The following is a 12118-nucleotide window of genomic DNA, read 5'->3' on the forward strand; positions in this document are numbered from 1 at the left end:
AATCACAACTGAAGGGTCTGTGTTGGCAAGTCTGACACCTCCCAGTAAAGAGCAACTACGTATTTCAGCTCTATCGTTTACATTTTGCAATAAGTCATTCCTGCGCTCAACTCTTGTGAGAGGACAGTGTGATTTCCTCTGACAGAAGGTAAATGAGTGAAGTGAATCCTTTGTGCCAGAAAAGGCGAGAACGAAAATATTGCTACGTTTATTGTGTGAATCCACAGAGTCCTTTTGTCATTTTTAAATTGATCCTCTATTGTTTTCATTTTCGATGTTTGAGATTACTGAAGTCGGTGGAAGTTGGAAAAGAATTAGATGTATAACACAGCCTGTAGTTGTGGGTTCAGTCTGAGGCTACTGCAGACTTGAGTTGTATTCATCGGAAGGATGGCGGGATGCATTGTGGGGGTTGTGTTTTTCCAAAGCACTCCATATCTACTGAGGATAATTGGTTTAGCTGGTTATCTGCTGAGGACAAAGTGCTCATATGTTTTCATGGGTGCTGTTTCTGCTCCGAGTTACAAGCTGGAGAAGCATTGTTTTCTATTGTCAGGAGCTGATTTTCCCCTATGAACTACTGCTAGAAGCGACTTAGCAGCTATTGAAAAGCTTTTGCTGCAGGTGTTCTACTCAATGCTGTATACTCACTGCTTTTAACGCAGGTAAAAATCAATCTCAGGATCTTAGTTATATGCCCCTCTTATATATACACTATATTGCCAAAAGTATTGGGACACCCTCCAAATCTTTGGATTCAGGTATTCCGTGAAATTTCCTTGCTACAAAATACTCCACTGTCAACTGTTCGGCCTGGTTCACACCTGGGCGTTTTACAGCGCGTTCCTACGCTCTGTAAAACGCTCAACATGTGAAAACCATTGACTGCCTATGGGCATGGTTCCCACCTGGGCGTTTTACAGCGCGTAGGAACACGCTGCAAAACGCCCAAAGAAGTACAGGAGCTTCTTTGGGGGCGTATTTGCCACGCGTATCCATTGGGATACAGCCAGGTAGCCCTTGTAAACACGCGTTTGTCACGCATTTTTTTAATGCGGTAAAAACGCGCAGCATGAAATGCGCAACAAACACGAATATTCGATACGCCTAGGTGTGAATCCAGCCTTAGTGGTATTATAACAAAGTGGAAGCAACTGGGAACAACAGCAACTCAGCCACAAAGTGGTAGGCTACGTAAAATGACGAGCGCCAACTGTCTGCAGAGTGAATAGCTACAGACCTCCAAACTGTGTTTGGCCTTCAGATTGGCACAACAACAGTGCGTAGAGAGCTTCATGGAATGGGTTTCCATGGCCAACCAGCTCCAGCCAAGCCTTAAATCACCTAGTGCAACTCAAAGCATCGGATGCAGTGGTGTAAAGCACGCTGCCACTGGACTGTAAAGTTTGGTGGAGGGATGATTATGGAAGGAGGGGGGGGTTCAGGGGTTGGGCTTGGCCCCTTAGTTCCAGTGAAGGGAACTCTTAAGGCATCAGCATACCAAGACATTTTGGATAATTTCATGCTCCCAAGTTTGTGGGAACAGTTTGGGGATGGCCCCTTCCTCTTCCAACATGACTGTTCACCAGTGCACAAAGCAAGGTCCATAAAGACATGGAAGAGTGAGTTTGGAGGAACTTGACTGGCCTGACCTCAACCCAATAGAACACCTTTGGGATGAATTAGAGTGGAGACGTGAGCCAGGCTTTCTCGTCCAACATCAGTACATGACCTCACAAATGCTCTTCTGGAAGAATGGTCAAACATTCCCATAGACACACTCCTAAACCTTGTGGACGTCTTCCCAGAAGAGTTGAAGCTGTTATAGCTGCAATGGATGGGCCAACTCAATATTGAACGCTACGGACTAAGACTGGGGTGCCATTAAAGCTCATGTGCGTGTAAAGGCAGGTGTCCCAATACTTTTGGCAATATAGTGTATATATTGCTATAACTGCAAGTATCCTCCACGTTCACTGTTCTACACCAACCCCCTCCCTCTAGAAATGTTGATATTGGTATTTACTAGGGATGCACCGATACCGGTATTTCTGTATTGAGTACTGATATATTTTTTTCCCGGTACGTGCCATTAAGGAAGCCGGGCTGCGTGTAATGATTTGCTTCCCTGGAAGCCGGGGCGGCATGTTCCCTCGTCACCAGCTGACGAAGCATGAAGCTGGCTTTCCGGCCAATCAGGAAGCTGGGGAACGGGTAATGACTCACCGCCTGGCTTCCTGATTAGCCAGCTCCCCGACCAATAAGGAAGCCAGGCGTTGAGTCATTACACGGAGCCAGGAAGCCGACTCAATGTTACCTCGTCACCAGGTTACGAGGAAGCATGGAGCCAACTTTCTGGCCAATCAGGAAGCCGGGGGGCGGGTAATGACTCTTGATTGACCAGCTTATCGACCAATCAGGAAGCTGGGCAGCGAGTCATTACACACCGCCCAGCTTCCTGATTGGCTGGGAAGCCGGCTCCATGTTACCTCGTCACCAGGTTACTAGTCTAGTATCAGTGCATCCCTAGAATTTACCCATCTGATAGTTGACTGTAGATACAAAATGGCTGCAGAAAATACTTATCAGTGGCTGGCAATCTTTTGCATGTAATGTTCTACCCAGTGCAGGACTGGGCTTGGAGGTAAGGGAGCATTTGCAGTTTGCTATTCGCTGCAGTACTTTATGCATGGAACACTTTCTTTAGCTCCCAATTTGGCTGCAAAAGTGGAAATACACTTTAAAAGATGTGTGAGAGATGGATTAAGGTAGAATGGGGCCATAGGCAAGGTAGCAGCTTTGCCCCACCCCAATTTCTGCAACTGGCAATAAAAATTGCAATAGACACAATGGCATTGCCCCATCAGACTTTAGCTTCCTAAAAGTGGATCCTCCTATGTGAAGTGACAGGCAGGTGCACAGCTTTAACCAACTGCAAGATCTCCCTGGTTTACTGCAAGAGCCTAAAGGTTTTAGCTGGACCCACTTTGGCAGTTACTGGGCCCAACGCTTCTGCATAGGTTGGCTTATAGATTATCTGGCTTTGAGAAATGTTGAAAAACATCTAAACTGATGTTGCCAGTACAAAGCTTCTTTGACATTGCAGGTTCACTTTTTAATTCAGTGTCCTGAATCCAAGACTGCTCTGATATACCAACATCAACTCAGCATGCTGGGCTGAGAGTATGTTCTTGGAGGTGCTTCCCATGCATTGCCAGTGGTGTAGAAGTTCTTTCTACACTTAAGATTTGCATTAATGCCATGGATAAAACATAGGCACCCAGTATAGCACTTGAGCAGTCTGAATGAGCTGCAAATAAAAAAAAATTGAATTTTGAGACTCCTACAAATTAGTTTAAACCTGTTAGAAAACTGTAGAGGCTCCTCCAAATTTTTGCTTTCCTGCTGTCTTTGTGTTTTGTAATCAGTGCAGTTTTGTGTGTTTTTTAGGCTAACCGAATTTGAAGACACCCCAACGAGCCAGTTAACAATAGATGAATTTATGAAGGTTGATTTGGACCAAGAATGCGACCCTCCTTCCTTCACTGCAGGTCAGAGGAAGCAGCGACTACAACAGGTAAACTCAATTATCCTTGCTGAAGTGTCTCCCTTGGTCTAACCACATGTGTAATTCAGTTGATCAAGCTGCATAGGTAGAAGTTCATGATAACCCAGCATGACTTGAGCCACTGTAATGGTTTGCTGAGCCAAAGGTTCCATACACAGCTGGAGAAAGACACCAGGCAACGGGTTCTTTGGGGGCCGTTGGCAGTGAGTTACTCGCACTTGGATTTTCTAGCTTTGTACACATTCCCCAGCCTCTGTGAAGTGAACCTTTTTTTCCCCTCTTGGGATTTTAAATTGATCGATATTGTGGAGTATGCTACAGAAATAGTTTGATGCAAGCACCCAGAAACAAAACTATGTAGATCTTGCTACTGGTGTCTCCAAGAGATACAAGAGCCAGCGAGTGAATATTGTCATATTAATAGACAGAAGTATTAATAGACAGAAGTTATTTGTATTGGTGGGACTTAACCACACGTTTTCTAGTTTACTTGTAGTAGAGAAATAGCTACATTTCACTTTGTATCTTTACCCATAATCTTTATTGCATTCCTATTATCGTTTCACATCACCTGAATTTGGCTTTGTAGGGGTTAACATAATATATGAACTGTCTTACCTTCTAAAATAGTTTTCATTCTTTCAACCAAGGAAGAGTTATGGCAGGGAGGAACCCTAACAGAATGTTATTACATTTAGTTAGCAAACATTTTGTCTGCTTAAAGAAAAAAAAGGCTTTCCTTATTTTTCACCTGAGGATTTCTTAAAGCAGAATTCTAGGCAACAATAAAAAAAACAATGACTGCAGTTCTGTATTCATCAAAAAATTTTTAATTGCAGCTAGTTTAAATATCTTACTTTAATGTGCCTTTTGCAATGCCTTGTCAGCAAAACTCTAACTTGGGTTGGGAGAGGCAGAACTAGGGGTGAAAGTTGAACTCCTAACCGGACAATACCCTTAAAGTCGGGTGGTGCCTGAAGTGACAGCAGATGCCTCCGCAGATCAATGTACAATGTAGAAAAAGTCACTCGTACTCCAGCTTAGATTCAGTCAATATTTGTTGACCTCTGTAGTTGCACATCATATAGTAGCCGCGTTTCGGAACCACATGGTCCCTTCCTCAGGCAAACAAAGTGAGTGTTTTCCCAAACGTCGCTACTATAATGATGTGACACTACAAAGGTCAATAAATATTGACTGAATCTAAGCTGGAGTGCGAGTGACTTTTTCTACATAGAACTAGGGGGTGATTGTGGTGTGCTGCAGTATACATGTGCTCACAAGCAACATGGTAGCAGAAGAGTTGTCAGCTCATCTGCCTGCTGCTGCTCCTTCACTGTCCATTCAGAGGGACAGAAAGATGATCTAGGTGGGCTACTTCAGCAGAGAAAAGTCAGGTCACTATCCTAACTCTCCTGTCTGGCTGTTTTCTGTGTATTTCTAGACTGGATGAACTAAAATACAAATTATTCTTCAGATAAACTACCTACATCATATATATATATATATATATATTACAAGTGTGTGTTTAGATGTTTGCCTGGAGTTAAACTGTAAGACGAAAACTAAATTTTTCATAGATGGAGTGGAGCTTGGATCCTGTAGAGTTCTTGGAGAGGAGGGTGCTGGCTAAGGGAGAGCTATTGTCTTGCCATCTCAATGGAAGTGGATACCGGGCCTTGTGCCAGTCTATGAGATCTATCAATGAAGGAAGAACAGGCAGCGAGGCAAATCTTTCCCTCCAAGCTGACTACACAGGAATTGAAATTTATCTTTGCTTAGCCAGTTGGGGAGATATTATACAATTTTCACAAGTAATGTCACACATTCAAGTACCACTTGGAGATAATCGGGTAATTGTGGGGTTAATGAAGTGGTAATGAGCTCAACAGAGTGCCGGAATAGATAAGATTGCAGATATATTTCATCTGGCTATAAAACATTTGTAGAAATGTGTCATTGAGATGTAAAATCATTTAGGTTTGTTGAAGAGCTTGCTGCCGCTACAGGTGGTTGGCTGGACAGGGATTTTGAACTGAAGTTTCAGTTTCTTTTGGGTCAGTTTATTTTTTATACTTTATAGACAAGGAAAGGAGGGCAATCACATATGTGTGTGAAATTCCATCATAGAACAATATAATTCCAGTACCTAAAGCTGACCTTTTCACTAAAAATCACATCAGCATGTCATATGAAATCATCTTACAACTTACATTTATTAAACATATTTTGCTTTTACTTACCATTTTTTCCACTTTCTGGTCCTCTTTGGCATTAGTGATGTAATCTTTCCCCAACCGTTGCATCCTGGGAAGGTTACATCAGCAGTGCATTGCTGGGAAATCTCATCTGTAATCTCACGAAATCTCAGGGAAATGTATTTTCCTCCCTTGAGCTGCTCTGCATGGTCACATATCCTTGTCACATGCCAGAGTTTCAGGAAGTAAAGGGGGATGGATTACTTTGCCCTTAGTATAAATTTCCATTGTAGAAGAATGGGGAGGAAAAGAAAAATAAGGAATGCAAAAAATAAAAGCCTGCACTTATCCATTTCAGGTGTGTTTGTTGTCATTTCAAAGATATGGGTAAAATTCCTCTTTAGCAACAGATACAGATCATTGAAGACAGTGTTAGCTCTTCAGTCACTTATCTCTATACAGGTATCATCGTAAGTGGTGTGTCATCCCCTAAGGATTCACAGGCAATGTGTAAAGGAAAATGCGTATGTCCAATTGAGAGGGGAGACCCAACGCCTATAAGTGTGTGGGGAAATCTCTGGTACTCCAGGGGTTTCCTTCCCCCTCTAACATTTTTTAATATAGGAAGTGTTATAGTGGGAGTGTCAAGTAGTTAATAGAGCATTCTGGAAGAATGAGAGAGTAGAGAAGTATATAAGAGAGTAGATTGGTATATCTAGATATAAATGGAGAGAAGGAGAATCGAGTCGGACTTAGGAAGAGAGGAGTCAAAGAAGATTTTGTTTTCCCCCCCAAAATCAAAGTTTAATACAGGGTATACCTATGATGTTACAGAGCATTATGCATTTTTATAGAGAAAGCACAGTGGAAGTTGATTCCCTTTAGACTCTCCTGCTCTAATTAAAACTCCATATACCTATCTGAACTGAGCAGGTTCACTCATTTACCTGTATGACATATGAGGTTCAGCTCTTAAGCTGTGCTCACGTTTTTGTACAACAAAGCAGCTAAGAATAGCCCAGGAAAGTTTAAAAGGTGCCTAAAGGCAATGTTTTATATCAGGGGTAGTCAAACTTCCGCCCTCCAACTGTGGCCAAACTACAATTCCCATTAGGCATTGCAAGACACTGTAAGCCGCAGGCATGACTTCCAGAGATGGATGCATTATGGGAGGGCTGAAGTTTGACTACCCTTGTTTTATACATTACCTTTAAAGAATAAATCTATCTAAAAACTGACTTTCAATTTGGGGTGGGCCCTGGTATGTTTGGTTGAATACCTCTCAAGACAGATGAACAAGCAAAGTGGAACAGACAAACGCCTGACCTGTTGTATGGGTAGTTCTATTCTAATGGACTGCTAGAGATGTGATATTTCATTATACTCTGCTCCTATGTTCTGAAGATTTCCTTCAAAAGAATATCCTGTAGTGATTTTCTGGTGGTTTGTTTCCTTCGTAGCTCCAACAAGATCTGGCCAAAAAGCTGGATGACGTGGAAGGTAAGAAGCGTTGATTAATACTGTTCGGCCTAGACAAGTTACTGTGATGCCACCTTGCTCACCCTTGTGGTTTTGCAATGACAGGAGAAATTACAACCTACCAGGATGAAATTGAGAACGAGTTAGACAACAGTAGGCCGAAAGCAAGAGGAATGTACGCTTCTTACAGTAATGAAGGTGAGACTTAATAATCTATAACCAATTACTGATGTTTTAAATTTTAGAGTAACCTTTAAACAGTAGATCATAATCCCAAATCAGTGCTGATAAATATACACTATATGGCCATGATCTGTGGATACCTGACCGGCACACCTTCCTGTATGGCCAAATGTACGTGGACACTCCTCCCAAATGAGTTCAGGGGTTTCCAGTAAAGGGTATTGCTGCTACTACTACAGCATACAAAGACATTTTTAATAACACTGCACTTCTAATCTTTTGGCAACAGTTTGGAGAAGGGCCCCTGTGCCCCTGTGTACAAAACTAGATCCATATTGATATGGTTTGATACGTTTGGCGTGGAATAACTTAAGTAGACTGCACAGAGCCATGAACTCTACACTGTTAAACACCTTTGGGATGAATTCGAAAACGAATAGCATCAGGTATTTGTGTCCAACCTCAATGCCTGACATCACGAATGCTCTTTTAATTGAATGGCACAAATTAAAGCAGACACACTTCAAATTTCTGTGGAAAGCTGCCCCAAAAGAGTGGATGCTGTTGTAGCCACAAAGGGGACACCAGCTTCTTGTTAATACCCATTTTTTTGCAATGTGTTGTGCAGCAAGCTCTTTACATAGGTGTGGTGGTCAGGTTTATCCTGTAGGAGGCATCAGACATCCCCCAAACTTTTAGCATGGGTGGTTGCAAACCTATGAGAGTTCAGAAGATAATATGCTATAACCCTTACCTCCCCACTCAGTGGTAGAGATTGTTGGTAGCCCAGGGTCATCCCTATTTAATTAGCCCAGTAAAGGTTGCTCAGTTAGTGTCTGGAAGAAGCCCCTTCCTGTGATCACAGCACACATAACAAAACATAGGAGTCTGGGTCAGCCACATCACCCAGAAATGCTTTTGGAAAGATATGACTTTTTAAAAATGTAGTTTTGCTTAAACAGATCTTCAAATAGAATATTAATGCTAATCTGTTTTTCAAGATATGGAAGACACACCAAGCATTTTGGAAGATGATCAGGAGGATGAGGAACTGGAAGCAGCAGCCAGTCATCTAAATAAAGATTTTTACAATGAAATGTCAGAGAAGGCTCAATCACATTGTTACAGCCCTACAATAAAACCACTTCCTATAGAATCTCTTCTGGGACCACTGCCTACTGCTGCAAGCTTGGGGATCACAGACTCTATCAAGGAATGTATAGATACTAAGGAACAAGAGAAATGTAAGTCCAAAAAATATCTGTGTTGATTCCCTACAATAATGTTGAGTGACTATTAGCTCTGTCTTGTTTGAGGCATAGGGCATTGTCTGTATCTTAACGTCCTTCTCATGGGAGCTATGGTGATTACAAATAAGCTTTACCCTTAATTTAGACCTTTGACATAAAGGGGATCTTCAGAGAGATGCATATTGCAAATGGGATGTCCTGATCATGTGATCTAGACAGATTTCTTTGGTGTAGTGTGTGAAATCTCACAGGATTTTAGAGGAAATGAGGAGAAACTAGAAAAAAAAAATGTTCTCTTTGTGGTCTGAGGCTATACAAACATGGTGTTTCCAGAATACACTTCTACATAGACTGAGCAGAACATGTATGGACTAGGCAGTGGCACTGGAAACTCTGCTCTCTAATTACATTTGGCTGAAATAAGAATAATGCAAAGTCTTCTGTAACTAAATCCAGATAACTATTTATTTTAGCTCTATCTCTAAACAAGAGTTGAGTCCGTCACAGCCCTTTTACAGCCGAACCTTTTTGTGCCATTATTATAGCAGGCGGATTTTAAAATGTCTTAAAAGTACACCTAAAGTATATGAAAACCCTGTCAGTAAAATATCACATAAACTTTAAAATGTTACTGTCATTTCAATCCTTTTTCAATGTTTTTACATTTTCAACTTTCATTAAAATAACACCTAGTGATCCTGCCATGAAGGTCCTTGTTCAAGTCACTTCCTGTTATAGGGTAACAACACTCTGTCCCTGTCTTCCCCGTCTTAACCCCTTGCCGCATGCTGCTTTGTCAGCCTGCCGCATGGGCTTCCATTGGGGACTAAAAGTGGCTGTTACAGCACACATTATGCAGTCATGGTCCACTGTTGTCACCATCAGATGGCTTGCCTTATAGCCAACAGTTGTCACTTAGGGGACCTGAATAAAGAAATACAACAAAGCCATTCCTGGAGTGAATGTAGGCAGGAAATAGTTGCAAGAGCCCACAAGGGTTCAGCAACGCTGAGATTCAACAAACTATTTTCTTTTTAAGAATTAGCTGTTTATGATGCACAGTGCCTTAGCAAACGAAGTTCCATCCATTTAGGGTTTACTTCTACCTAATCCCGTCCTTACTGAAAGTCAACCTGACTTGTGCTTCTCCTTTGCAGCATTATGTTTACTACTAAAATACACATTTGAAATAAGCTCAGTGGCTTTCAGCCTATTTCCATTTGGTTAGAAGCTGTTGCTTTCAGTAGTTAATAAGGCTTATGCAAGATCTAATGCCCTCTTCAAATCTCTGTTTAGCTTTACGTACCAAAGCCTCTATGAATAAATAGTGATATCAAAATCTCCTTGTAAAAGAGTAAACTTAAGCATAGGTGCTTTGCTGGAGGTTTAGTAATTTCATCCTATTTACAACTGTAGCTGGTTCTTGGTAAAGATTCGAGGAACACGCAGTGACTGTAACTGGGACAGAATGTACAGCTTTCCTTGCTGGCCTATGTGTGTGTGGCCTCCAAGGGCCTAAACGTCCTGCCTGCAGGAAACATACGGGACTCTCACTGCTCATCTGTATAAACACAGACATAGAAAGAAAGACATAGTAAGAATAGCACGGCAGGTTTCACAGTACCAGGGATCTCAAGTCTCCCTGATGTTCAGGGAGTCTCCCTCTATTAGATAGCGGCTCCCTGACGTCCGCAAGAGAGGCATTTTCTCCCTGAAATGTTTACTCTGAGTAAATCTTTCCGGTAAGATATCAGTGGGTAAGGTTTCAGAGGTGAGGCTTGCCTCCTGGAGGAAGGTCATGTGATCTCAAGAGTAGCCTCAGAACGAGGCTTGGCTCCCAGAAGGAAGAAGCTGCACAGAGAGGGCGGACATGACTACTATTGAGAGCAGGTACAGGCACTGAGATCTACTGCTGCAAAGTACATTTTGACTTGGACTTCTGGGACACATAGTCATGTTACACTGTGATTTTTAGAAAAAAAATCTGCCATTCTTATTAATTTGGTTACCTTTCCACCTCTTAATGAAGCCATTTTGACAACTGTATGCTTCAAGGAAATGACACCGACATAAAAATACAAGTAAAAAAACTCTCTATTTGAGCAGGGGACAGTCATACACTTAGGATTTTGTTTTCTTTCTTGTCTATTGAGGGACACAGCAAGATTTAAACTTTTAGTTAAAGTGTCGCCTACAGGAGGATTGGATACTGGCAAACCAAAAAAAAGGGCAGCCCAGGATAATAACCTCCTGCTACTAACATGCCTCAGTTTGTTACTAGTGTCATAGGAGGATGGATGTCTTTTCTTCACCTCTTGCTGTGTTAAAGACTAACCTGTTTTTTTGCTAGCACTTTTTTTTTTTTCCTTCGATAAAGGCTCTTCTCATACTCCATTGGTCTGGACGTTGCAGAGATAGCCTGAAAGTGACCTTTGGCACTGGTTGCCACTTGGGGTGCTTTTCATTATCCATTCTATTGAAAGTTAGCTGCAGACTGCTTACCAGTCTCTGAGCCACTGGCATTGCATCAGCTGAGCTGTTGCCCTTTCTCTGGAGACTTAGTCAGGCTGAGAACTAGGAGTTACTTCATTTGCGTAAGTCACTGGGTGCCTTTATTTGCTGTCCCCCTTCACCTTGTTTTTTTTTGCCACTGGTAGGAATTAACGCTGTGGAACTGAGTGTCGTGCACTCTGCGCTCTCTTTTCCGCATGCTCTTTCCTTCCTTTTCTGCCATACGGCATCAAGAAAATATCTCTCTGCTTCTGCTCCAGCTTGCAAGAGCCACGTGGATCTCTGATCTTCGATCCTTTCCTGGAGCTCGCCTACATTGACTTTGGTCACCTCTGACCATCCTGACTTGCTACCAGCTGTCCAGGTTCTGACAGTACCTGAGGCTTTGCCTCTTACTTTGAGCATACAGTAGATGTTGCCTTACCACCACACAGTCGCAACATGTCTGATACTAGACACGGGGTGCACTTGCTTTCTACTAACCGCTTCAGGGCTGCTTTTTGCATGGTTACTGATGGTGCCATTGTGTACAGCCTGGAGTCATGCCATGCCGAATGCCAGCCACTGGGCATGAGTTTTGGGCACCCTGTCAGTGCTGGTGTCTCGGTTGTCAGAGGAATCTCATCCTCCGATCAACATTCTGGACCCTTGGACAATTTGACCATCTCTGCAGCATTGAACCATTCTACTGGAGGGTCATCGGATCCATATTCAATCGGACATTACCATAGCCATCATGTACATCCAATAATAATGGTAACTGGGCGTTTTAGTGTAACAAGCCCTGGCTGTTGGAACATCCAGATGTTCTTTAACAATCTACGTACACTAAATCCTGCTCACAAATTCTAATAAACATCACTGAGTTCCAAAAAGGATCCTAATTTTAATAAATCTATTTATAAAAACATGTTTTCCAATGCTATATA

General features: G+C 42.2%; 1 protein-coding gene across 1 annotated transcript in view; it reads left to right on the top strand.

Moving 5' to 3' along the window:
- Nucleotides 1-12118, top strand: part of BRF1 (BRF1, RNA polymerase III transcription initiation factor 90 kDa subunit) — a 295119-nt gene that overhangs the window by 186756 nt on the left and 96245 nt on the right. Inside the window, exons 8-11 of the mRNA XM_018556478.1 lie at nucleotides 3451-3577; nucleotides 7227-7266; nucleotides 7351-7443; nucleotides 8430-8672. Of these exons, the coding sequence (XP_018411980.1) occupies nucleotides 3451-3577; nucleotides 7227-7266; nucleotides 7351-7443; nucleotides 8430-8672 (503 nt within the window). The remainder of the gene's footprint in view (nucleotides 1-3450; nucleotides 3578-7226; nucleotides 7267-7350; nucleotides 7444-8429; nucleotides 8673-12118) is intronic.

This window comes from Nanorana parkeri, unplaced genomic scaffold, assembly GCF_000935625.1.
Source record: "Nanorana parkeri isolate BGI_ZX_2015 unplaced genomic scaffold, ASM93562v1 scaffold12, whole genome shotgun sequence".
In the NCBI taxonomy this organism is placed as follows: domain Eukaryota; kingdom Metazoa; phylum Chordata; class Amphibia; order Anura; family Dicroglossidae; genus Nanorana; species Nanorana parkeri.